General features: G+C 46.5%; 1 protein-coding gene and 2 long non-coding RNA genes across 3 annotated transcripts; 1 reads left to right on the forward strand and 2 right to left on the reverse strand.

The window, feature by feature from the left end:
• Positions 1–3,412, reverse strand: LOC141568464 (uncharacterized). The gene is made up of 3 exons (XR_012491605.2): positions 3,275–3,412; positions 1,365–1,429; positions 1–134 (listed from the first exon to the last, which is right to left on the reverse strand). It is a non-coding gene; the product is annotated as an uncharacterized LOC141568464 (long non-coding RNA).
• An 83-nt stretch (positions 3,413–3,495) lies between these two features.
• On the forward strand, positions 3,496–11,363 carry PSMD4 (proteasome 26S subunit ubiquitin receptor, non-ATPase 4). Its single transcript, XM_019739956.3, has 10 exons — positions 3,496–3,641; positions 7,115–7,255; positions 8,430–8,544; positions 8,902–8,988; positions 9,164–9,232; positions 9,390–9,605; positions 9,978–10,086; positions 10,247–10,378; positions 10,462–10,529; positions 11,079–11,363. Exons 1-10 carry the CDS (start codon positions 3,616–3,618, stop codon positions 11,247–11,249), a joined length of 1,134 nt encoding a protein of 377 aa, XP_019595515.1. The 5' UTR covers positions 3,496–3,615; the 3' UTR covers positions 11,250–11,363.
• Positions 11,364–16,035: 4,672 nt separating this feature from the next.
• On the reverse strand, positions 16,036–25,755 carry LOC141568568 (uncharacterized). The gene is made up of 3 exons (XR_012491722.2): positions 25,203–25,755; positions 21,673–24,517; positions 16,036–18,438 (listed from the first exon to the last, which is right to left on the reverse strand). It is a non-coding gene; the product is annotated as an uncharacterized LOC141568568 (long non-coding RNA).
• Between the last annotated feature and the right edge of the window lie 230 nt (positions 25,756–25,985).

Here is a 25,985-nt window from a genome sequence, read left to right on the forward strand (position 1 = left end):
CCAACGATGGTCCCATAGGATTGTCAGGGAGCTGAAACAGTCCTGTCATCTACTGCATCAGAGCTGTCATTGTAGCGGGACGCATTACTCACGTGTTTGTGGTGAGTCCGGCATAAACACACCTGCACTGCCAACTGTATAAAAGGATAGCACATACAATTATGTCCAGTCCGTGATACTCGATAAGCAACTGTATTACTGGTTTATGTATTTACTACACCTTTGTTGTTTTAGAATGAACTCTGCTGACTGAAAATAAGTTGGCTATAAAACAGTATGCCAGGTTCTGTCATCAGTAGCCTCACATCTCATGTTTACTGCGCCTCTCGATCCCATTGTATTCTCTGGTGCCTGATTTCATCTCGTGTTGCTTTGTACGGTGACACACTGTACAGGCTTGTAGCCCAGGAGCGGTAGGCTGTCCCGTACAGCCTAGGTGTGCAGTAGGCAACACCATCTAGCTGTGTGTACGTGCCCTCTGACGTTCACACGGCGAAATCGCCTAAGGATGCAATTCTCAGAACGTATCCCCGTGACATAACTAGTGGTTTTGTTGTTGTTGTGTTTTACCCCATTCTTGCACTCCAAGTTTTTGCCCCAACCACCCGACCAAAGCATCTTTTATTAAGATCGCTGATGCCCTCCATGTTGCTAATTATATCGGTTCTCATCTTACTTGGCAGTGCCAGCAGCATCTGTCAGTATGTTACTCCCTCCTCTTTGAAACATTTTTTTCACTTCGCTTCTGGGGCGCTACTTTCTCGCTATTGTTCTTATCACGCTGTGCTGCTCCCTTTCCATCCTCTTTTCTGGTTAATCCTCTTCTCGCTAACATCTAAATACTGAAGTGGTCCAAGGCTCAGTCATACAACCCCTTCTTTTAGTCTACATTCACTAGGTAGTTTTTTAAAGTCCTTAGTGGCCTTAAGACCCTGTATAATTTGTCCAACTGCCCTGTCCCCTCAGGATCTAAATGCCATGTAAGTGTCACAAAATGTCTTATCTGCAGCCCAGACCTTGTTTTCTGAACTGCAAGCTCATATCCACCTGCTTACTTGACATCTCCATCCAGGTGTCTAACAGGCATCTTAAACCTACCATGTCCAAAGCTAAATGTCTGGTACCTGCCCCTTCAAACCCATCTTGGGAAAGAGTGACTCCATTCTTCCAGTTCCTTGGCACCAACTCTGATGTCTTAACATGCCTTTCCCTTACATCCTCCATCAAATCCATTGGCAAATTCTGTCAGTTCTATGCCTTATGATATACTCGAAATCCAACCACATGTCACCATTTTCAGCTCCTGTTACCACCCTAGAACAAGCCACCATCATTTCGTGCTGATTACGGAAGTAGTCTCCTACCTGATCTAGCTCCCTCCGCTCTTTTCCCCCCACAGTCTGTTCTCAATGCAGCAGCCAGAGCGACCCTGTTAAAACATTAAGTCAGATCCTGTCACTCTTCTTGAAAACTTTCCAGCAGCTCTTTATCTCACTCAGAGTCCTAGAAATGATGTATGAGGCTGTACATGATCCAACCTCTTTACTCCCTTTGCCTGTCTGGCCTCCTCTCGCTCGCCCTCTCCCTCTACTCCAGCCTTTACTGGTCTCCTTGTTCTTAAAGTACAGTCCTGCCTCAGGGCATTTGCACTTGTTCTTTCCCCCAGGTAACCTTCAGGTTTCTGCTCAGACGTAAGCTTTCCTTAATATCCTGTTGATATAAAAAAGGAACCACACTCACCCTGGTTTCTTTTTTCCACAGGGCTTACCATTACTTGACTTAGTGATTTATTGTCTGCCTTTTCCCAGAGAATGTAAACTCCATGAGGGCAGGACTTTGTTTTGTTCCCTTGCAAGTACCCAGGACAGTGCCTGACCCACAGATAAATGAATGGTTTTAGTTACTGCTTTTTTTAAATTTTTTATTAGAGAGCACTTGTTTTACTGAAATGTGACCCAATCAGATTTCATCTTTTGTGTGCATTGTTGCAACTCGCATATCTCCTAATTAAAAAGCTTCTGAGATAGTAGTTCTAACAAGACATCTTCTCTATTTAAAGACCTAGTTCTCCATTCTGTAGGTTGAATCAAATCAATCTTATAGGACTTAATTTTCACTATCTCATTTTTTTTTAACGTCCATTATATTTTGTATTCTTGGCAATATCTCCATGGACTTTTAAAAGTGTAGTAACTAAAAACTGGTCACAATCTATTAAATGACTAAAGCTGAGACAGTGACACCTCCCTGCATAGATATCATAGATCATGTTTTCCCAGAACAGTAATGATGGTTTTCATTCAGTTGGGTTGAATGTTTATCTTCATGTACTTATATATTTAGCATACTAGCTTGTAATTATCCCTGATGTTCAACTTATCTATGGAGTTGCTTTACCTGATTAACCTAGAGCATTTTTTTGTTGAATTTTGTATTTTACGAAATACTCTTCTCTTGACCTGAGTTTAGCTATTTGTGCTGATTTCTGTTTTATGCATTAATATAGCTACACATGCTTTCTTTTATTACTATTGCCCGATATATTGTTTTTTCCTATTTTTATCTTTTGTCTCTTAGTTTGGCATAGCTCTAGTTATATTGGGTAGCTGTTTTTTCTTTTATTAAAACATCGAATTCTTGTTTTAAAAATATTTTGGTTATGTTTGAACTTGGCACTATTTTTTCTGTGCTTTCTTATTTTGTTTCCACTTGCCTATATATAGTTATATTGATGGTTTTTCCCCCTTTAGTGATATGGATATTTTACTTACACAATCTCTAATGGTTACCAATAACTTTTGAACATATCCATTGAAACGTGACCAACATCTAGGTAATATCTACGATACTCCTTTCCCCTGTCTCCAAGTTTGGAGTTCTGTAGCCATGCTTCCCTCCAAGACAGACGCCTGGAATTTCCAGTTTTGCGCGTGCGTGTGTGTGTGTGTGTGTGTGTGTGTGTGTGTGTGTAGTAGAAGGTAATCGAAAGTATTTTTAAAGGTTATTCTCTTTTAACAAACCAAAATGGTTTACTAGTTTTGTCTCCCGTTCTTTGGGAGATTAGTTAAAATCATTGTTTTGTCAAACTTTTTCTGGGCTTCTACCGTATTTCAGTACAGATATTGCGCTCAGGAAGCGCAGCTATCGACACCTTTCCTGCCCTAATTAAATGGGACAGATACACAAGTAAATGCAATTCAGAGAACTAAGGGCTCAGTTAGATGAACAAAACGCTGTGGCAAAGAGAGGGAGCAGAGAAAAGTTATCCCACCACCTTTTGAAAATGACGGCGCTGGAGCCGATGCATCCACAACACTTTCAAAGGCTCCTCCCCAGCTTCTCTTAGATCCCGTCAGCTGAGAACTCCACCAGAGAACTTGAATGGCCTGCAAGGTGAAGAAGGGACCCTCCTTTCTTGGATTCCTTCGGTTCCCTCGCCCCCAACGTCCTTTTATTTCGGCTGCGCCTACAACTCCCAGAATGCAACGCAGAGGACGTAGGCGGAACCAGCTGGCAGAACCGAGGTCTGTGATTGGCGAAGAGCGCTGGGCCAATCGGGGTAGTTGTTGTTTGGCGGTCCCGGAGAACCTGTCCCGGAGAGTGGAGAGTGGCAAGATGGTGTTGGAAAGCACTATGGTTTGGTGAGTAACTATCTCGGGGCCCCGTGAGAGGCGGCAGTGGGTCGGGCGCGCGTGTCGCGCGGAGGCCGGGCGGGCCTGGGGTGGGAGTGGGGGTTGATGCGAGAAATGCGGCCTTGGGCCGGGGAGAAAGGAGCCCCAAGGACTCCCTGAGTCATCCCGGGGCCGGGAGAGGACAGGCCCGGGGTACCCAGGTTACCCTTCACCCCGCGGACAGTCACTGGCCGGCCGACCCCTGCTGCCTGTCTCTGTTCCAGCGCCGTCTTCTCTAGACCAGCCCCAGGTTTGTGTTTAACCCGAGTCCTGCTTCCCGGACTCAGCGTGGCAGTCTCTGCCCTCCTCGCCCCTTCTCACCATAATAGATGTTAAGCAGAGAGGTGATAAATCCCTTCCCGGCCCATTCACTCGTCTCTAACTCTGTGACCTTCCCCTGTGTCGTCTTCAAAGATACTATGTACAGAGTGCTTTCTGTTGTGAGGCACTAATTTGCTTTATCTCACTTAAACCTTACAACACTTGAAGGTAAACAGCGCTTCACTTTACAGACGAGAATACGTTTTCAGTGGCTTACCCAAAGTCACACAGCTACTTAAGCGGTGGGGCCTAGATTTAAACCCAGGACTCTGGCTTATCTGGTGAGCTGGCCTGACGTCCTCAGTCTCAGACTTGAGCTGAGTGTCTATTATGAGTTGGATTAGAAGCTGAGGACACAGACTTGCAAGGTTTCAAGAGTTTCTTCTAAGTGTGAGCATAGAATATAATACGGAATAGGACACAAACACACAAATCGCCAGTGGGAGGGAACAGGGTTTTCTTTTGGGGGAGGGTAGCATTGCCCGGGAAAATACAAGTATAGGCTGCCCAGCTAAATTTGAATTTCAGGTCAATGATACTTTTGAATATAAAGATGGTTATACCTATGCCCCAAATATTGCACAGGACGTACTTGTACGAAAATGTTATTTGTTATGTATCTGAAATTCAAATTTAACTGGGAGTGCTGTATTTTTGGTTGCTAAATCTGGCGATCTCTGGGAGACAGCATCTTAGTGGAGAAAGGGGGACAGGGTTTGGAATCCAAAAACCTGTTTTTAGGTACTTACCAGCTGCGTGTTCTTGAGAATGTGGAAAATCTACGTAGAAAATGGGAACAATAATAATATCCACTTACCTTATAGTACAGGTGGGTAAAATATATGTGATGGTTCTCTGTCAGCTGTATAGCACTGTGCATATGTTAGTCGCTGTGGTACGTGAGGAGTCCTCAAGAAGAATTTAGAGGGGGCTTGAAGGGACTTAGACAAATGTTGGGAAGGAGAAGCCTTTACAGTTAGGAGGAACGGGGTAAAGCTGCTGAGATGTAAATGCTCAGGGACTAGGAAATTGACTAGTGTGACTTCATTATAAGGTTGTTGGTTTAAGTTTAAGACGTTCCTATTTTTTGGAAACGTAGGTGGGACCAGGTAGAAGACCACAAATGTGAAGTTGAGGGTGGTTGGACTCTGCCCCGTACCCTTCAGCAGAACTTTTGAAAAACTTCTGAGAGTGATGGAGGCAGAGCTGCATACAAAATAGTGTTTAATAATATTGATCTGGTTTGGCATAGGAGGGAAGATTGGCCCAGAGGGATAGGTTGGTGGCCTACTGTGATAGCCTGGCACAGAATAATGATGACAGCCGCTCCTTTTTTCTGTGGGGCCTCATGCTTTGCTTTCCTCAGGATTCTCAGGAGTTGATTGAAAATTGCAACTATTTGACTATTGTTGGGCTGTTTGAGTCAGACTCCCAGCCAGAGAACTCCAGGCATCTGTATTCTTTTTTAAAATGAAGGCGTTATAGAATAGCTGGATAATATGCTAAGCCCTTATTTTGATATGAATTTTTGTTGGGAAAAAAATTACATACTGTTGTGCAAAAGTAGTCACCAGAAATACATATATTAGTCCGTTCATATAAAGTTCAAAATCGGGGAAATAAAACAATGTGTTGTAAGGATGCATCCATAGGTGTTACAGTGCCTGTGTTTTTAACACCATCCCCACTACCGTCTCCCTCCCAGTGGTTCTGACACAGGGCAGAGGGGGAGAACTACTGCCATGCTCTCCATTGTCGGTCTCCCCATCTCTCAAGCACCCTTTGTTATGACACATGATTTTGTCATATGTGCCTTTCCTCCAGCCCTCCCTCGTCCATCTGCTGGTCTTGCCCATGATCCACACTTTTTGGATCCTCAAAGCCTCCATTGTTTTTCATATTTGGACTCACCCAGGTATTTGAAGCTACAGAGGCAGTTACTTCCCTGCTGGGGGAATAATCTGAACAATGTGTCAGGGACAAAGGAATAATAGTGAATGGTCAGTAGAGCGAGCCCTAGATTGAGTGGCCACTGTTAGGACCAGCCTGTTTCATGCTTACCGTCAGGCATTGTGCTGGCTTTCCATGCGTTTAATCCTCACAGCAGTCCCATAGGGTACGTGCCGTAAAAGCCGTTTTAGGGATGACACAACTGCACCTTAGAGAAATGAAGTTGCTTCCTCAGGATCATAGAATGAGCACTTGAACCTGTGCCTGGACACTGCCCTTTCCTCCCTTTTCTGCTTTGCCTTCCAGAAGCTTCTTAATTAGCGCTCTTCATCATTTTAGGTTTGTAGTTACTGGCAGGCAAAGGATACTAAAGAAGAAAATTGCCGCCCGAGCCCATATTTTGCTTGCCCTATAAATGAGATGTCTTATCTAGGACACGGTTTCCTTCCAGCATCAGCTGGAATCGTTGCTTGTTAGAGTTCGGAGGGCCCTCAGGTCATCAGGAATTGATGCTGTCCCGGGCCCTGTGTGACTGCTTCCCTCACCTGCCTTCTTTTGGTCTCTGGGACGCCGGAGCTTGTATTTCGTATCATGTGGCTCCATGTAGACTGTGAAAAGTTGCAGGGAAAGAAGAGGTCAGACCTCAGATCCATGAAACCGTTTTTTGCAGTTCAGTCCAGCTGACGAAGCAGGTGCTTTCCTGCACTCGATGCTCCCAAGTGTGTGGTTTTATAAATAGTTTTAAGTTGCCTCCTTCTTCGTTTCCTACCTTTGGAATGCTCCCCTTTTAATCGCGGACATAGAACCCATGGCAATGTTTAATAACCCTTACATGCACCTTATAAAAGCTGATTGAGGTACCTCAGTAGATCGCAACCTTGGGTGCTTATCAGAATCACTGGTGGAGTGGAGATTTAAACTCTTTTGCCTTCTTTGGTCATTTTGGTCATCCAGTCTGAGGTAGGGCTTGGTCATCTGTATATTTAAAAAAGAAAAACAAAAGTCTCAGATGATTCTGAGTTCCACAGAGACTGAGAGCCGCTTACACCCACAGTGCCCCCTCAGGAGAGGTGTGGAAGGTGGTGGGGGTCGGTGGGGGTCCCCGGAACTGGAGAGAATGCCTCGGACCCTCCACAACGTGCCTTCTCTGTCCTTCACTCCTAATCTGACAGCGTGGACAACAGTGAGTACATGCGCAACGGGGACTTCTTACCCACACGGCTGCAGGCCCAGCAGGACGCCGTCAACATAGTGTGTCACTCCAAGACCCGCAGCAACCCGGAGAACAACGTGGGCCTGATCACACTGGCCAAGTACGGGTGCCGGGGGGCGGGGCCTGAGCGGGTGGGCGGGGCCTTGGCAGGTGGGCGGGGCTTCCCCACGTGACCCGCTCTGGCTTTTGTCCGTCACTTTCCTAGGCTGCCTTCTTCACTTTTCAGTGTAAATATAAAGTGTAACTGTTTTTAAGATTCAGCTGAAGTTAATACAGTTATGAAGCTAAATCTGGGGTAAAATTTCACGGTGTATTTTAAAGTCAATGAAAAAAGATTTGGGGTCAGAGCCCCAGAGCTTCTATCGCACATCCTTTGCCCCAAAAATGTTGCTTTAGGAATTGGTAATGCTCAAATGAGTAACCGCCCATCCTAGTGTGTTAGCTGGAAAACAGGGCTAGAAATGGGGAGGGTGGGCGAGTCGAGTCCCACTGTTGTGGACGATTTTTGGCCTTGTGAGCAAGACAGTGGGAGAGGAGTGAAGGGGACAGGGGAGGAAGAGGGCCTGTGTCGTACAAAATTAAGCACCCCTTAGTTCTGGGCCTCACGTCTGCTAAACACCAGATGGTTTTTTACAGGTTCCCTGAGAGATAATTGGATATGACACTGTATAAGGTGGACCACGTAATGATTCTGTCATATGTATATACATATGTACACCCCGGGTTGGAACTGCGCCGGTCCACTTATACGCAGGTTTTTTCCATAAATATATAGTCAGTCAGCCCTCCGTATCCCCGGGTTTCTCATCCACGGACTCAAACAGTCATGGGTCGAGAGTGGTATTTTCCATCCGTCTTCGGGAATCCCAGATCTGGAGGGCGGGCTATGTGCATTGTTCTAGGCCATTTGAGCATCCGAGGATTTTGGTGGGTGCGGGAGTCATGGAAGCCATCCCCCACAGACACTGAGGGGCTGCAGTTAAGGTTTTGAGGAGTCAAAGATTATACACGGACTTGGACTGCACTGGGGGGTCAGCGCCCCTAACCCGTGTTGTTCAAGGGTCAGCTGTATTGTGAAATGATGAGCACAGGACGTTTAGTTACGTCCACATCTCACATAGTTACTTGTTTCTCCTGTGATGAGAGGAATTGTAAGATCTCTCTAAACACTGACGTTTGGTTAAGAAAAACAGAGATTACAGTTATGCTCCAAGTCTCTAAAGAAAAGATGCATCCTGACCTGACGTCTCAGAAATGCTTTCCCCACATCGCAGTGATTGTGAGGTGCTGACCACACTCACCCCTGACACCGGCCGCATCCTGTCCAAGCTCCACACGGTGCAGCCCAAGGGCAAGATCACCTTCTGCACCGGCATCCGCGTGGCCCACGTGAGTCCTGGGTCCCTGGGATTGTTCCTTCAGGGCCTGAGGGTCCGCCTCCAGCACCTTTCGTTTCTCCTCTGGACTCCAGCTAGAACCAGAACCAGGGCAGAGAGGACAGAGAGAAAGGAGTGGAAAGGAGGTGGTGGGGTGAAGCCCAGGTTGGGTGAGGATTGTGAAGGGAGGCCCCTAGAATGCAGAGGGAGCCCCCCTTCCTCGCCCACAGCCAGCGGGAGGGCGGAGGAGGGTTAGGCAGTGTGTGAGCGTGGTGGTGGGCTGGAAGCTCATGGAAACCGGGGCAAAGCAGAGCGACGGCACAGAGTGTGGGGCCTCTGGCTGACGCCGGCCCGTCTTCCTCCTGCACAGCTGGCGCTGAAGCACCGACAGGGCAAGAACCACAAAATGCGCATCATCGCCTTTGTGGGGAGCCCCGTGGAGGACCACGAGAAGGATGTGAGTCCGGCGGCGCGCGTGGGGACGGGGCCCCCGAGCCATAGGATTGCCCGGTGGAGGCGGTGGGTTCCTGCCTTGGGGGAAAGGGGACCCGGGGAGGTCAGCTGACTTCTGTGAGGTGTGTCATCCCTGTGGGTTGGAAGAGCTTTCCTCAGCTTTCTCCCCTTCTTCCCAGCTGGTGAAACTGGCTAAACGCCTCAAGAAGGAGAAAGTAAATGTTGACATTATCAATTTTGGGGAAGAGGTGAGTAAGGATTGGGTGGGGGCACGGATTGGTTATGGGCAGAGAGCAGTCCTTACGCAGAGGGCAGCCTGCACCTCAGGGGAGGCTGCAGACGAGGACCGAGGGCAGAGAATGGGGAGCGCGCGGCAGGACAGCCCTGTGTTCCTCCCTCCCCCAGGAGGTGAACACAGAAAAGCTGACAGCCTTTGTGAACACCTTGAATGGCAAAGATGGAACCGGCTCCCATCTGGTGACAGTGCCTCCTGGGCCCAGCCTGGCTGATGCCCTCATCAGCTCTCCAATTCTGGCTGGTGAAGGTGGTGCCATGCTGGGTCTTGGTGCCAGTGACTTTGAATTTGGAGTGGATCCCAGTGCCGATCCTGAGCTGGCCCTGGTGAGCAAACGTTGACCTCAGGTGGGGCCCAAGGGACTTGCTTTGTCCTCTGCTGACATACGCACGCGCCACATAGCCTCTCAAGAGCTAGGCAGCCCTCAGCACCCTTGCCCACCTTCCCAGACCCCCTGTGGTCCCTCTGCCCCATAATTCTGTCTGATCTCTAGGGCACCAGTGCCAGACTCTTGTTCGCTTCTCCTGATCAATCCCCAGGCTTCTTGCAGGTCCTTCCTTTTGTCCTGCGTCACCTCCCGGGCCCCTGCCCCATATCCGTACAGCAGACGCTGTCCCCTGTGCTCCTTTGCTCCCCTCAGTGGACTTCCCCAGGACTGAGGGGGGGAGCATGGCCGACCTCGCCCTGCCCTTTGCCAGGCCCTTCGCGTTTCCATGGAAGAGCAGCGGCAGCGGCAGGAGGAGGAGGCACGACGCGCAGCTGCAGCCTCTGCCGCCGAGGCCGGCATTGCTGCGACTGGCACTGAAGGTGATGGGGTGGAGTCTGGGGTCCCAGGATTGCAGGGTGCTCGCTCAGTGGCAGTGGGGCATCTGCAGTGTGGGGATAGGGGCTGAGGGTATGGCTGGGGCGGAGGGGGGTCTGTGGAACATGGCAGCAGTTCTGCCCTGCCGCCCTCTCCCTTTCCCAGACTCAGATGACGCCCTGCTAAAGATGACGATCAGCCAGCAGGAGTTTGGCCGCCCCGGGCTCCCGGACCTCAGCAGTATGACTGAGGAAGAGCAGATTGCTTATGCCATGCAGATGTCCCTACAGGGTGCCGGTGAGTCGGGCCTGGGGGGCCGTGCTCGGGCCCGGGGCCTGGGCTGGGGAGTGGCTCTCAACAGCCTGACCTCTTCTCCTCAGAGTTCGGCCAGGCAGAGTCAGCCGACATTGACGCCAGCTCAGCCATGGACACGTCTGAGCCCGCCAAGGTGAGGGCCGCTTAACAGCCCCTGGTGTTCAGACCTCAGCCCTCGGCCTGGGACGTTCGTCTCCCAGGTCCATAGATGAGCTCGGAGGAGCAGAAGGAAACAGACACCGGGGTGTGTTTCTTGTATGTAAACCTTGCAAAGGCAGCAGAAAGCTCATGGTCAGAGTTGGGGAAGTGTCCTAGTTTCTGTCATCTTCCTCGCTGGTGGGAGCCGTCTGGACAGTCTGTAGGCTGTCATCCTCCCGGGAAAGTGGAAAGAGGGTCTAGGAAAAAGGAAACAGGAGCGGGTGTCTGGTAGAGGAAACCTGGATGTGATGGCATCTGTTTCTACCCTCTGAGCTCAGGAAGCAAAGCTCTCAGGCGTCTTCCTGCCTGGTCAGTAATCAGTGTTTGCGTTCGCACCGTACGTAGGCACTGGGTGTTTCCTGAGTCCTTCCTGCCCTTGGCTGGGGTGCCCCAAGCCTGGACAGTCAGGTGGAGAGGGCCTCAGGCAGCCGTACGCGCACGGCTCTCACGCTCGCTCGCCCGAGCTGACATTGCCCTTTTTCAGGAGGAGGATGATTATGATGTGATGCAGGACCCCGAATTCCTTCAGAGTGTCCTGGAGAACCTTCCAGGCGTGGATCCCAACAATGAAGCCATTCGAAATGCCATGGGCTCCCTGGCCTCCCAGGCCCCCAAGGATGGCAAGAAGGATAAGAAGGAGGAGGAGAAGAAATGAGACTGGAGGGGGAGGGGGAGGACAGCTGAGCCTGCTCGGGCCGCCTGGGCAGGCGGGACGTGGGGAGATATGGTGTCTGTAACCATTAGCGCTAAATAAAGCTTGGCAACTTTGGGTTTTTTGTTTTGTTTTGTTTTGTTTTTGTTTTTTGCTTTTTTGATTCAAATGGTGGCTTTGTGTGAGAGAGGAGTACATGGCGTGAAGGACAGAATCCCCCGTTGAGTTCTCTGTGTCTCCAGGACCTGGGCTCTGAATGCTGACTTGCTTACCTTCCCCTTCTCCATCGCCATCTCCATCACCACAGTCCCATCTCCATCACCGTCTCCATCACCACAGTCCCTCACATTTCTCCTGCCCGGGGGCTATTTTACTTTGGCCTTAAGAGGAGCTTTGCTGAGAGTCACTGTGTTAGGCACTAGGGCCATAGAGGTGACTAGAAAACGGCTGGCCTTTGGGGACTCAGAGGCCATGCCAGGGCCAGCACGTAAAGGAGCGATGGCACACGCCTGCTAAGTACCCAGAGGCGTGAGCAAGGGCCAAGGCTCACAGCCTCTGAGAAGCCTCCTGGAGGTGATATTTGAGCCCTCAAATGGCGAAAAGCTCATCAGCTGACAAGGAAGAGATGGGGGTCCTTCCAGCCAATAGGAACAGTATGTGCAGATGGTTTGGAGGAACTGAGTGGCAGGAGACATGAGCAGGCAGCAGTCACCACCGATCAGGGATCCTCCAGGCCCTACTGACAAAGTGGGGTATGGAGCCTCAGAATAAACATGGTGCTTCTCCTTGGAGCACCAAATTTAGAGGAAGATTTTTGTAGGTTGTGGAGTAAATATAATTCTCCCCTTACCATATTTAAAGAGGTAAATAACATTTGGCACTTAACCTATATGAAAATCATGAAGCACAAACAAAATGAACCTATTGAAATCACAAATGTAATGACAATGTTTTCCTGCCATATGCGGATACCTCCACTTCCTCCCCAGAGAACTCGCACCCTGAATTTTGTTTATGGTTTTGTTCCTTCCCAGTTTGCTCATACATGTACAGATTCCTGACAGAAATATGATGAGTTTTGCTTGTTTTTTGAGCTTTATAAAAAAATAGTTTTATTCTGTGAGACTTCTGGGACTTGCTTTTTTTTTTAAGAATTTATTGGCGAAGGGGAACAGGGCTTTATTGAGGAACAGTGTGTACTTCCAGGCCTTTTTCCAAGTCGTTGTCCTTTTAGTCTTAGTTGCAGGGGGCGCTGCCCACCATCCCTTGCGGGAGTTGAGGAATTGAACCGGCAACTTTGTGGTTGAGAGCCCACTGGCCCATGTGGGAATCGAACCAGCAGCCTTCGGAGTTAGGAGCACGGAGCTCCCAATGCCTGAGCCACCGGGCCGGCCCCAGGACTTGCTTTTTTTTAACAAACGTTTCATTTCTGAGCTTCATCAAAGTTGTGACATGTAGGTGTTCTGTGGTCGCGTAGCATTGCCCTCTGTGACTAGGCTACAATCCGCATTTCCCCATTGATGGCCATTTGCTTCGTGCCAGCTACTTTTCTATTATCAACAGGGTTGCAGTGGAGTTTTTTGTTTGTTTCTTTACATCTCTCTTGATACACCTGTGCAAGAGTTTCTTTAGCAGGCTTTACAGGATCATGCCACGTTGCTTTACAAAGTGGTCACACCCGTTTGCCCTCCTGCGGTATAAGAATTCCTACTACCACATCCTTTCCAACCCTCAGTATTAAGTAAGGCTCCTTATTCCTGCTCTTCTAGTGAGAATGAAAGGGTAACTGTGTGGTCTTGACCTGCATGTCCTTCCTGATTACTGATGAGAGTCATCTTCTTTTCATGTATTTTTAAGCAGGTCTTGGTATTTCCGTTTTTGTGAAATGTCTCTTCATGTCTTTTTGTCCGTATTTCTATTGGGTTGTCTCTTTATTGATATTCTGTACGAGTTCTTATTGTTGATACTACGTCCTTATTGGTTCTATATGCTGTAAACATGTTCTCCCCGTTTGTGACTTGTCTTTTCACCTTCTAAAAGGTGTCCTTTAGTGAATGAAATTCTTAAAGTCAAATTTCTCAATATTTCCTGTCAAGGTTAGTGATTCTTGTGTCCAGCAAATTCTTCCAGAGGTCAGAAAGATACTCTGTTTTCGTTTTAAAGTTTTATGGTTTTGTCTTTCTGTAATGGAAAAACTCAGACTTTTCCTTTGTGAGTAGGGAAAATCCCAGTTCTCCCCCCTGTTTCTCTCCCGTGGGTCCCTTGTACCACTCACACAGAACACTTCACTTCTGACACTTTTGGTCACCAAAAAGGATACAGGTGAGTATCCAGATGCAGAGATGCGTAGGGCAAGGTATGGGGGAAGGGGGCGGAGCTTCCATGAAATCTCGGGGCCCACTCGCCCCCACCTCCATGTGTTCACCAACCTGCAGCGCGTACTTTTGGGATTTTAGGGAGACTTCCTCACACAGGCATGATCAATTATTAACTCCATTTCCAGCCCTGCTCCCCTCTGGAGAATGGGGTGGGAGGAGCTGAATATTCCAAGCTTCCAATCATGGTCTTTCAGCCCCAGCCAGGAGCCCACCCAGAGTCACTTCATTAGGATAAAGATTCTTCTAGTGCTCTCATCATTTAGGAAATTACAAGGGTTTTGGGAGCTCTGTGCCAGGAACCGGGGGCAGACACCGATACGTATATTTTCTATTATCACACACTTTCACGTAGAAATTCCTTATTCTATCTAGAAGTGACTTTTACGTACACTGAGATACAGATTCAATCTCAACTTTTTAATACGGAAAACCATTTGTTAAAGCACTGTTTACTGAGAAAGGTGCCTTTTCTGCACTGTTACTTCTGCCTGGGCCAAGGTTCTGTGAATTTCATTTCAAATATCCCAAAGCCCGAATGTAAACAAGGTTCCCCAGAAGGAAGCTAGAAACCTACTTGGGGCTTCCATTATCTGGGTTGATGAATTTGTAGATCCTTGTGTCCAAATTTTTTAGGACACTAGTATATATTATTTTAATCAAATATTACTTGAAAGAAGTGGCCCATCCTTTGGGCTTGGGAATCTTTTGTAGGTGTTGGTTATAAAGAGAGTGGTCACTTTGGCTTTCCTGGGCCAGGATGTGGTTTCCCCAGCAAAATCAAGTTGTGGCAGAGCTTGTCCATCAAGTAATGACGGGACCTGTGTCCCAGTCTTCTGGTCCCCTGCATGCCAACTGGGTGACTTCAGTGTTCAGGAGGGTGACTCAGCCAGTGGCTTGGCCTCTTCCAGTTCAAGTCGTCACCACAGTTCACTCTGTCACACTCACAGCCACACCCTGGATCCCGTCCATCCTTAAATGCTCCCTGCTGAAGTCAAATACTTGGCTGTAGGCCCCTGTCTTCTCCGCTCTCCCCTTTGGATAGTCCCTGTACACTTTGCAAGAGTAACTGTGAAGAAATGTGTGTACAGTCAGGCGCTACCAATGTTTCGGGCAACAACAGACCACATTTACAGGGGTGGTGCCAGGAGGTCACCATGAAAAATTCCTGTTGCCTGTGACACTGTCGTCTTTGTGATGTCATAGTGCAACGAATTCCTTTCATGTGTGTGGTGACGCCAGTGTAAACAGACCTGCTGCGCTGCCCGTCATATAAAAGTACAGCACATACAATTATGTACAGTACCTACTACTTGAAAATGATAATAAACAACTCTTACTGGTTTACGTATTTACTATACATACTATACTGTTTATTGTTATTTTAGAATGAACTCTATCTACTTATACAAAAAAGTTGGCTATAAAACAGTATGCCACGCTATGTCATCAGTAGCCTCACATCTCATGTTTACTGTGCCTTTTGATCCCATTGTATTCTCTGGTGCCTGATTTCATCTCATGTTGCTTTGTACGGTGACATAATGTACAGGCTTGTAGCCCAGGAGCGGTAGGCTGTCCCACACAGCCTAGGTGTGCAGTAGGCGACACCATCTAGCTGTGTGTACGTGCACGCTGTGATGGTCGAACGACAAAATTGCCTACTGACGCATTTCTCAGAACGCACCCATGTCGTTAAGTAGCGAGTAACAGTGGTCTCAGGGCAATTCCAAATTAGGAACTTAAATAACCAGAGACGTGGTAAAGACTTATCTATAAGCATGTTGAAAAAAATGGGAAACAACCTAATATCAATTATGTTACATTACTAGGGAATAATACACTCTCGACAAATTTATTTTAGAAAACACTTCATGACGTTGGATATCTGATTGTAATATCAGCCAATGCTTACATACAATATGTGCCAGGGACCGTTCTAAATGCTTTCCATGTTTTAGATCATTTAGTTTTCACAACAACCCTGTGAGGTAGCTGGAACATTATTAATCCTATTTTATAAATAAGGGAACTGAAACCCAGAAATGCAAGGTAGCTTATTCTATGATGACTGTTCTGACAATGTGATCCGTGAACCCCTGGAGGGTTCAGGGGGGTTGTGAAGTTCAAACTATTTTTATAATAATACTGTGACGTTATTTGTCTCTTGCACTGTGTTGTCGCTTGGACTGACACAAAAGCCGTGGGGATAGAAGTGTTGGTGCCTTAGCACAAATCCGAGGCCGTGGCACCAAACCATACTAGTGGTCATTGTGTGCTCGAACCCTATGTGCACATGGTTTTAAAAAAAACTGGCCTTGACGAAGCAGTTAAACATTAATTTTATTAAATCTCAACCCTCGAGCATACATCTTTAACATTTTCTGAGCTGAAGTGGGAAATACACACAGAGCACTTTTGCTGCGTCCTGGGCCCAAGGATTGTCTTGAGGAAAAGCACTTGGGCAACTGAGTTGTGAGAGGAACTAGCTACTGTTCTCACAAAACATTTTTACTTAAAAGAACAACTGCCAGACAAACTATGGTTATCCAGATTTGGGTGTTTGGAATTTTTTCCTCAGATTTTATTTTATATTCCAATGTCATATTTTGACCAATACTTGTGAGGTCTTCTTCTGCTCTTCCTGAGAATCGAACAGAGTTAAAATAGGAATAAAATAATAAAGCCATTATCGGATAAGTAAGGAGAGACAAATGAATTAAGACTGTTACGATAATACAAAAGATGAGGTATTGTTTGAAGTATGCTCTTAATGCACCTCAGAGCAGTGAGAGAAAAGTTACGTCCTATCCTGAGAGAACAAATTTGACGCAAAATAAACTATTGTAATTGAAAACACTTGAGAGTAATCCAAGGTGCGTTTTTCTAATAGATTCCATTAGAACACCTAAAAATCACTGGGGATTCAGCCAGATGTCACTTCTGGTTCTAAGAGACATACTGATTCAGTGCTTCTTGGTCAGGGTAATTAATCTGCATTTTAAGTCATCATCTCAGGTAAAAGTGACATAAAATATTTCAATGATCACACTTCATTTTCATATTATATAAGAGAGGAATGGACAATTTATACACTTTTAACAGTTGCTTTTACTGAATATAGAGACCTCTATGAAATGTTATTATAGGTAAAGTAAATAATACTAACAATTAATAAATACAAAATTCCTACATTTAAAAAAAAAAGAAATTATAGCTCATCAGAAACAAAATAAATTTCATTTTGAAGGGTGTTTGTATTGGGTGTAGAATCTTAAATGGCAGTTACAGATGTCAGTTCACTGTCTTTTGGCTTCAAGACTTTTAACAAAGCTACAGTAATCAAGACGGTCTCGTGCTGGCATCAGGATAGACAAACAGATCAATAGAACAGAATAGAGAGCCCAGGTATACACCCACACATATTCAGTCAATTGACTTTTGAAAAGATGCTAAGGCAATTCAATGAGGAAAGAAAAGATTTGTCAACAAGTGGTGCTGGCACAGCTGGATAAACATCTGGAAAAAGTGAACCTCAACCACTACCTGATAGCATATACAAAAATTAATTAAAGATAGATCACAAGTTTGAACATAAATGCTAAAACTATAAAGACCTAAGAAAAAAACATACATTTCTTAGAAAACAAAAAGCACTAATCATAAAAGAAAAAAAAGATAAATTGTGCTTCATCAAAATTAAAACTTTCTGGTCATCAAAAGTGGGTAGAGAGTGAAAGTATGTCTCCCTCCCATTTCCACCAATCACTTCATTCCCCTCTTTAAAGATCATAGTTCCTTGTGTATCCTTCTCAAAATATTCTTTGCATTGGGGCGGCCAGAAGGCTCAGTTGGTTAGAGCACTAGTTCTTAACGACTAGGTTGCCGGTTCAATTCCCACCGTGGGATGGTGGGCTGTGCCCCCTGCAACTAAGATTGAAAACGGTGACTGGACTTGGAGCTGAGCTGTGCCCTCCACAACTAGATTGAAGGACAATGACTGATGGGTCTTGGAAAAACCCAATATTCCCCAATAAAAAATTTAAAAACTAATAAAATAATCCATTAATTAAAAAAAAACATGCCTTGCATTAAGAAGCACATTCATTCTTTTATAAACACACATGGTAATGTACCATGCCTATTGCTTTCATCTAGCTTGCTTTCTTAAATTTGATTTGTAAAATGCTTTGCCAAGTAATATATACTGTTTTAAAAGTGAAAGACTTTCTGCACTCTTGCTTCTACTTCTAGAAGCAATCAATGTTAATTGCTTTAGCGAATTCTTCCTGTATTTATTCTTTGTTGTGAAGTAATAAACTTTTATGGCTATTTCTTATTTTTTCAATTTTAGCCACCATCAATACTTTTTACAATAGGAGATTAGGATTTAGTGCTGTAAACACTCCACATGCAACACTTTTCCCTCTTCCAGGAGCAGACAGACCATCATTTTTGAATGAATGAGTATTTATTTGTGTTTATAATTATGACTATGTAAATTTTGTTCACAGTTAAAGCCGTATGAGTTTGAGGGTTAAATTTGCCTCTGCTGCACATTTTTGTTTTTCCTGGAATGTATAAGTGCCTTGGGGTTGTCTTGTGTTGTTTGTATTCCCTCTGCCTGAGGTGCAAGCCTCCTCTCAAATTGTTCCAACGCAGGAGGTAGCGTGCTGACCTCATGCAATGGGCCGATGCCAAGTTGTCTTGGTACCCTACACCTTCATCCAGGGGACCCCTTTGTTTCCTAGATACCATGTTTTGATTTTCCCTGGCTTCATGCTCTGTTTTAGCGGAATTCATCATCCAGCAACTTCCTGAGGAAGAGAGCACAGAAATGAAATTTCTTGTGTTTGCATGCCTAAAAACATCTTTGCAGACTATAGAATTCTAGGTTTAAAATAATGGTTTTTAGAGCTTCGAAGGCATTGCCCCTTTGTTTTCTAGTTTTCCAGGGTGTTAAGAGGAAATCCAGTGCCATTCTGAGTATGCTCCTGAGTACTCTTTGCATGCAACCTAGTTTTTTCTCTGGGAGCCTTTAGAAGTTCCGCTTAATAGTTACTCTGAAATTTCACGATAGACCTTCGAGGGTGTGATTTTCAAAAAATTTTTGTTTCTTTGTTGTTTTTAAATGTACTGTGTTGGGCATTTAATGGCCCCTATCATTCTGGAAACTCGTGTCCTTCAGTTCAGGAAAATGTTATTGAATTATTTCTTTAATAATTTTCCCACCAACTACTTTATTCTTTCTTTCCAGGACTCCTATTAGTTAGATATTCTATCTCCTAGATTGAACCTCTGAATTTCTTATATTTATTTCTTATTTTCCATTTCTTTGTAGTTTTATTCTACCCTGCAGGATATTTTCTCAACTTTATCTTAGAATCCTTTTATTAAATTAGTTACTTCTCTTTCCACACTTTAAATTTCCAAGAAGTCTGTTATTTTCTGAATGTTCCTTTAGAAAATAGCATCTTATTCTTGTATTGTGGGTACGATACCTTCTCTTATTTTTCTGGGGAAATTAATTGCAGTTTTTTGCGCATTTTCTTTTGTCTCTTTCATTATCTGTTACCGTCTATGTTCCTTTTCTTTGGCTTCTGTCTTTTATGTTTGGGTCTGATGCTCCTTGGCTGCTCTTCCTCCTTAAGTGTGAGATCCAAACGACTTTACTCGACAGACAAAAGAGCCCAACTCTCCAACAACGGTGGCCCCTATCGTCTTCATCAGCCCATATCCGATGAGAAATTGGACAAAGGGAATGAAGAGTTACAGACACAGAGGTGTTTGTTCTGAAATGCTTTCTTATTCCCCCTCCCTCATTCTTAGGAAGGCAAGTGAAGGCTATACCCCAAGTAAGAAGACTGGGGGTGCCTGCAAGGAACAGAGATGGGCGTCTCACTCCCATCTGCATGTTTCTTAGGAGGTAGAATTATTGTCCCAATGTTGCCAGAGAGCACCAGCAAAGCCCTGGGAGAGAGTTCCGGAAGAACTTAACCCCAGTTTCCCGGTGTTTGGGAGCTATATATGAACACAGGGGAGTGTATGTTGCTGGTTCGGTGAACGGGGCATGTTGCAGGTTGGCTGGAGCCAGGATGGCAGTGTCAAGCAATGGTAAGCATGTGGCAGTTTCCCATAGACCAAGAGGACATCGTGGAAAGTACTGGGCTTGACCCATCTGGATGGGACCCTGCCCAGGAGGCCCTGCAGGGAAAGAACACCCTACTGGTGAGATACCATGGGCTAGAAACTCAGGCTACTGTGCATGACGTCAGCATTGCAAACACCGGAGAACCGTGAGGTGTGGAGGGCCCTGTAAGTCTCCTCAGATATGACCCCTCCCAAGAAAAGCCATCAGTTAGGCACCTGTCCGACAGAAGGCACTCACAGCCCCAGTGGTATAAAACTTGACCCCTTTTTCGTTCTCCCACCATTTCAACCCTGGAAAACCAAGAGGCAGGGGGTGGGCCGGGGAGGAGGGTGAAAGAAGAATGAAGAAACAGGCCCTTTGCCACTGCCGGTCTCTGTGCTGTGGGTCTGGCATGAGCTTCTCGCCTGGGTTGGACTCGATTTCCCATATTCCTTGTAGGTTTGCTCTCTCGCTCTGGTTGACCAAAGCCTCCCGTTTTCTTTGAGAGCATTGTCCTGGTTCCATGGCTTATTGGCCTGTGGCAGTGAGGGAGACCACAGACCGAGGGGACGGCCAGGCATCTCCCCAAACAAAGGAAGAGATGTGTGTGCCTCTGGATTTGGGGCAAGGGCGAAGCTGCAGTGACCTTTAAATGAAGCAGTGTTCTCATAGGCTGAGAGTAAACAGGGATCTGTGTAAAGAGGTTCATATCACGTCTCGACGGTGAAGCAAACGTTGTGCAGAATGCTGTGTCCAGAAACATGTGATCTGAAGCTCCGCAGGTGGCCTGGAAATCAAGGTTTCTCTGTGTCAGTGAGACTTGGATCCTTTAGGCAAAAGGAGAACAATTCATTCTTATAGATGTGATTTCCAACAGCAACGCTTCTTACCGTCTGAGAACAAAATGTCTCAGTGTGTAAGAAAGCAGTAGCCACAGAAGAGGGTTGTCGCGAATGTTGCAGCTACAGGCCTTGGGAGAAACAGCGTTTCTTGTTAACGTTACTGGTTTTCCGTGTCTGTGATCCCAGCCTGATGAATGGCAAGGCAGAATTCTTCCTTAGTCAGAGCTCAGTTTCACTTTCTTGCGCTGTGCGGAAGACAGTATTTTTGAGCATTGGTGGGGAGCTGTGACCTGTAAGGATGACCTGGCCAGGCCATTTCCCCGCCATTCCCTAATGTCAGTATCTTTTGGTCAGATTCTCCAAAGCAAACATATTCCTGTCTCCCACCTGGAGAGTATTGTTCCGATGGCAAGTGTTCTGGGGATTGAGTTGGAGGGAAAGGGGGGGAGGGGCTTTCAGAAGTTAGCATGCAAATGTTATTTTAGTCTTCCTGTTTTTAGGATAATATTTCTGCCCTCTCTGAAGCATAAACCTCCAGTTGTCTGCGATGGTGGAGGAGGGGCAGTCACAGAGCTGCGTGGGGTGGAGCAGGGGACCTGAGACACAAGCCTTCTTAAACAGCTCTTCAAATAATTCTCCTGATTTTCACCGCACGCTCATCCTCCCTTTTGGAGGAACCTGGGGTAGTTGATCCCTGGACATCATGGGGGGTCTACAGTGTAAGTGGCTTGTTTCTCAGCTTTTCCAACTGACTAGAATAGTTAGGAAAACTGGTACCATCTATTACAGCTAAATATACATATCCCCTGTAACTTCGCTCTATACTTAAGAAAAATTAGTGCACCTGTCCATCGAAATACAGGTACAAGAATGTTTGAAGTAGTTTCATTCACAACAGCCGAACACTACATACAACCAAAATGTCCATCAACATTACAATGGGTAATTGTGGCTTATTCATAAAACGGAATTCTACATGGCAATAAAACAGAATAACCTATTGCTAGAACATGACTGGACTTCGCCAACAAAATGTAGAGAGAAAGAAGCTAGCTATAAAAAATTATACACAGCCAGACCTGGGAGACACTCTGGGTTTGTTTCCAGACCACCATAATCCAGCGAGTCCTCATCTTTTTGCTGGTGGAGGCTCTTGTCTTCAATTTGTAAAAAACGAAACATCTGTGAAGCAACAATAAAACAAAGCGCAATGATGAGGTGTGCCTGTATTGTACGCTTTCATTTATCTGACCTTTGAGAACCGGCAAAATGAATCAGCGGGGATAGAAGCAGAATAGCAGTAACTATTGCCTGGGAAAGGCTATGAGGGAGCTTGTGGCGAGCTAGAAATGTACACACACACACGCACACTCACACTCACACTCATGGAGCAGTACTTTCTGATTACACCACTCACCACCTCTCCTTGTTGCTGCCATCTACTGCCCCCACTCTGTCACGCTCTCCTACACTACTCCAATTATAATTCTTGACTTCAAAATCTTTGTCAATGAGCCCTCCAACCCCACGGCTTCTCAGCCCTTGATCTCCCCTAGTCGGCTCCTTTCCCCAGAATGCCTATATCCTGCCTTCTCTCTCCTCCAACCTCCAGCTCCTGGTCATCCTCACTCTTGTTTCTTACACTGCGACAAGAGAAGCAACTGGAGAGACCTTCCACTGCTCCAGTCCCGTGCACTTACTGCCTCTGCTCCTGCTAATATGGGGGCACTATCGCTGTCCTTCCCTTTGTGAACGAGACCTCATCCCTCACCTTCGGAAGCACTTGGCTCCAGGAACATTTCTCTACTTCTCTGTTGCAACATCCGTTTTTCCCTCTCTCCAGGACCTTTCCTACAAACACACTGCAATTTCTTCATCTTGAAATTGTCCTTTCCTGAGCCCTCTTGCCCCTCCAGTCCCACCCCCTTTTTCTCCTTGCCTCCTTTGAAAGTATTGTCTCTAGTCGGTTTCCTTCTGCGCCCTCCCACCCGCATTCTTTTGAATGTGCTACATGCAAGGTTTTGTCACTGCCAATCCACCAAATCTGTCCTCATCATGGCCTCCATTTTGCTTAATCCATTGATCAGCTCCCAGGCTTCATCTTAATTGATCTTTTAAGGGCATCTGACAGTCTGTCATCCTTTCCCCTCCTTGAAACATTTTTAGCTTCAAGGATACACCTGTACTCTCCTGGTTCCCTTCTTCCTCTCTGCTATTTATTCTCAATCTCCTTTCCTGGGTTCTCTCACCTCCCTGACTTTTCAGCTTTGGAGTTCCCCGTGGCTCAGTCCTTGGACTTTTCCTCTTTTCTATCCTCATACGTTCCCTTGGTGATCTCATCCATTCTCACCTGGATTTTATGTTCTGTCTGTAAGCTGATGACACCCGAATGTAAATATCCACTTAGATGTGTAACATGGCTGAACATGACTGAAACTGAGCTGCTGACCTGATGCCACAGGCTGCTTCTCCTGCAGTCTCCCGAGCTCAGGAAATGACAACATCATTCTCCGGCTTCCTCAGGCCCCAAGCTTTTGAGTTTCTTTCTTTTTCTCATACCCCACATCCAACCCCTTTAAAAGATTTGTCAGGCCACTGTGCTATTTGTCTCCTTCCCATCCCACTCTGAGAAAAAAGCCGAAGTCCTTCCAATAGCCCCCAAAGTATTTCAGGACCTGACCTGCTCCTCCACGCCCTTACCTCTGCAGAATACATCCTACCTCAATGCCTTATATTTGCTCTCTCTTCTTGGAACGCTCTCATCCCAGATAGTTGCATGGCTCACTCACCAGCTTTCAGCCTTTACTTAAATGCCACCTACTCAGAAAGGCTTTCACTGTCCACCCTACCTGAAATTGCAACCCTCACCACACTTCCTGGCCTCCTTTCCAGCTTTATGTTTTCACATTTTAAAAAAAAATTAATAGATTTTATTTCTTAGAGCAGTTTTAGGTTTGTAGGAAAATTGAGCAGAAATTACAAAGAATCCTCATATACTTCCCTCTATTATTAACATCTTGTATTAGTATGGTACTTATTACAATTAATCAACCAATATTGATACATTATTATTAACTGAAGTCCATAGTTTAAATTAGGGCTTTTGACAAATGCGTAATATTGTGTATCCACCATCAGAGTATCATCTGGAATAGTCTCACTGTCCTAAAAATCCCCTGTGCTCTACCTGTTCATTCCTCCCTCCAACTTGGCAACCACTTATCTTTTCACTCTCCATAGTTTTGCCTTCTCCAGAATCAGATACTTGGAACCGTACAGCATACAGCCCTTTCAGGTTGGCTTCTTTCACTTGACAACGTGAATGTCAAGTTCCTCCATCTTTCCGTGGCATCATAATCCTCCTTTATTTTTCTCCCCTTGGCAATGATCATTTCTAACATATTTCCATATATTTTACGCATTTCTCATGTGTATTGTTTGTCTTTTCCACAGGAACGTATGTTTGTGTGCTTTGTTCACTTGCTGTGTTCCCAGTGCCTACAATAGTGTTTCTCATAGATGGTACTCAAGAAATACTAGAATTATTTCTTAAATGAATGCAGACTGCATCTAACTGAAGAACAAATTTCTATCCAGACACTCCCTGGCAAGGGAATCTGTGCAAAACAGTGTTTAGCTTTCTGGATCCTTAGAATTTCAACTCCACTGCCTTTGACCTTGGATAAGTCACCTAACTTAACCTGTCTGTGCCGGCCGCAGTTTCCTGAGTAAAATGGAGACAGTAATAGCACCTCCCTCACAGGGTTGTGATAAGGCTGAAATGAGTTTATATACGTGAAGTTCTTATAAGAGGTCCTACACGTGTACGTGAGCAGTAATTATTATTCCGCACAGAAAGACTCAGAGGTGGGAATGGGATGCCGGTTAGCTGCTCGGAGATGGAAGAGCTGGACTGCAGGCGACCTGGAGAAAAAAGGAGGCGGAGTGTGTATGCGGGGTTACTGATCCCATTTGCCCATCACTTTACAAAGCACTTTTACATTCTAAACACTTTTAATCCTAAAAAAAAAAAAAAAAAAAAAAAAAAGATTATGTCGGGTGGATACTATAATCCCCACTTTCCCCACGAGAAAAGCGGTTCAGAGCGACTTGCCCGATAGAACCACATGGTAAGTGGTGGCTCCAAGATTCCCATCCAGAAACTCCGATTCACGACCTACGCAGACTCAGCGCGGGCGGGAGCGTCCTGGGTCCAGGGGTCCAGCGACCCTTGGCGCCGGATAACAGAACGATTCTTAATAACCACGCCCCGGCTGGGGGCGACTGTGCGTGCGGCCGGCCGCGGAAGCTCGCCCGCCGGCTGGAGTGTGCGCGAGGTGGCACCGCGGGCTCCCAGGCGGATTCTCCCAGTGCGTGCGGATCAGAGAATCGAGGAAACTCTTTTACGGAGCATCCCTCCCCTTCCCCCGCCTCTAGGGGGCGGGGCAACAAAGCGCGGGAAAACCGGCCTGGACTCCACCCCTACCCCGTGCTGGGGAAAGGGAAAGAGGGCTCGTCAATGGGAAGTGTGTGTGTGTGTGTGTGTGTGCGCGCGCGTTCCCTAGTCTCTCCCTCTCCCCACCCACTTCCCCGTGTTTAGGAAGCCTACCAACATGCCGCTTTAAGATCCTTTTGGAAATGGCCCAGGCCACGCCAGCACTCCAACGTCACCTCTCCCCCACTTCCGGCCTGCGAGCCCGTCCCGGGCTTCAGGTGCAGGTCCCTTCCACACTCCAAAACTCGCCCCGCTCCAAGCCCTCCCGCAGAGGGAGGAGCAATGGGTGACGCCATCGCCCGGGAGCTGGCCCGCGCAAGGACCCCATCCATCTAGATGATATGGTGATGTAGACAGTAGGAAAACCGCGAGGAAATGGTCAACCAAGTGACGTCATGTTTTGGGTGACGTCCCATTTTGTAATTTCTGCACGGCATGACTGACATTGGGGTTTAGTTTCAGAAAGCGCAACGGAGCTACACATCCGGGGTCCCTTCAGGGTCGAAGGGGTTCTCTTCAAAGTATTCACCAAACAGAAACTGAGCGTTCCTGAAATTTGCATAAGTGAACGGCAGGCTTCAAGGATCACGGCCAATAGGGAGTGGGGGGGCGGAGATGCACCTGGAAAGTCACCGCCTCCAATGGGAAAACAGGGAATCAGATTGGCTTCTTCCTAAACGACAGTAGCGGTAGCTAATCGCTTTTGAGATGCACAGATGGGCAGGTGGGCCCTGGCACAACCAATGGCGAAAGGCATCTTCAGAAGGACCAGGTTCCTTGCCCAATGAGGCTGGGGAGACTGTGAGGGGCTAGTTCCGAGCGGCAGTACTTAAGGCCAACCTAGTGCGGCGCTGGGAGGGGCGCAGTATTGAAAGACGGGGTGATTGGCCAATGGCG

This window comes from Rhinolophus sinicus, chromosome 7 (assembly GCF_057876585.1).
Source record: "Rhinolophus sinicus isolate RSI-liver-muscle chromosome 7, RSI-T2T, whole genome shotgun sequence".
NCBI lineage: Eukaryota > Metazoa > Chordata > Mammalia > Chiroptera > Rhinolophidae > Rhinolophus > Rhinolophus sinicus.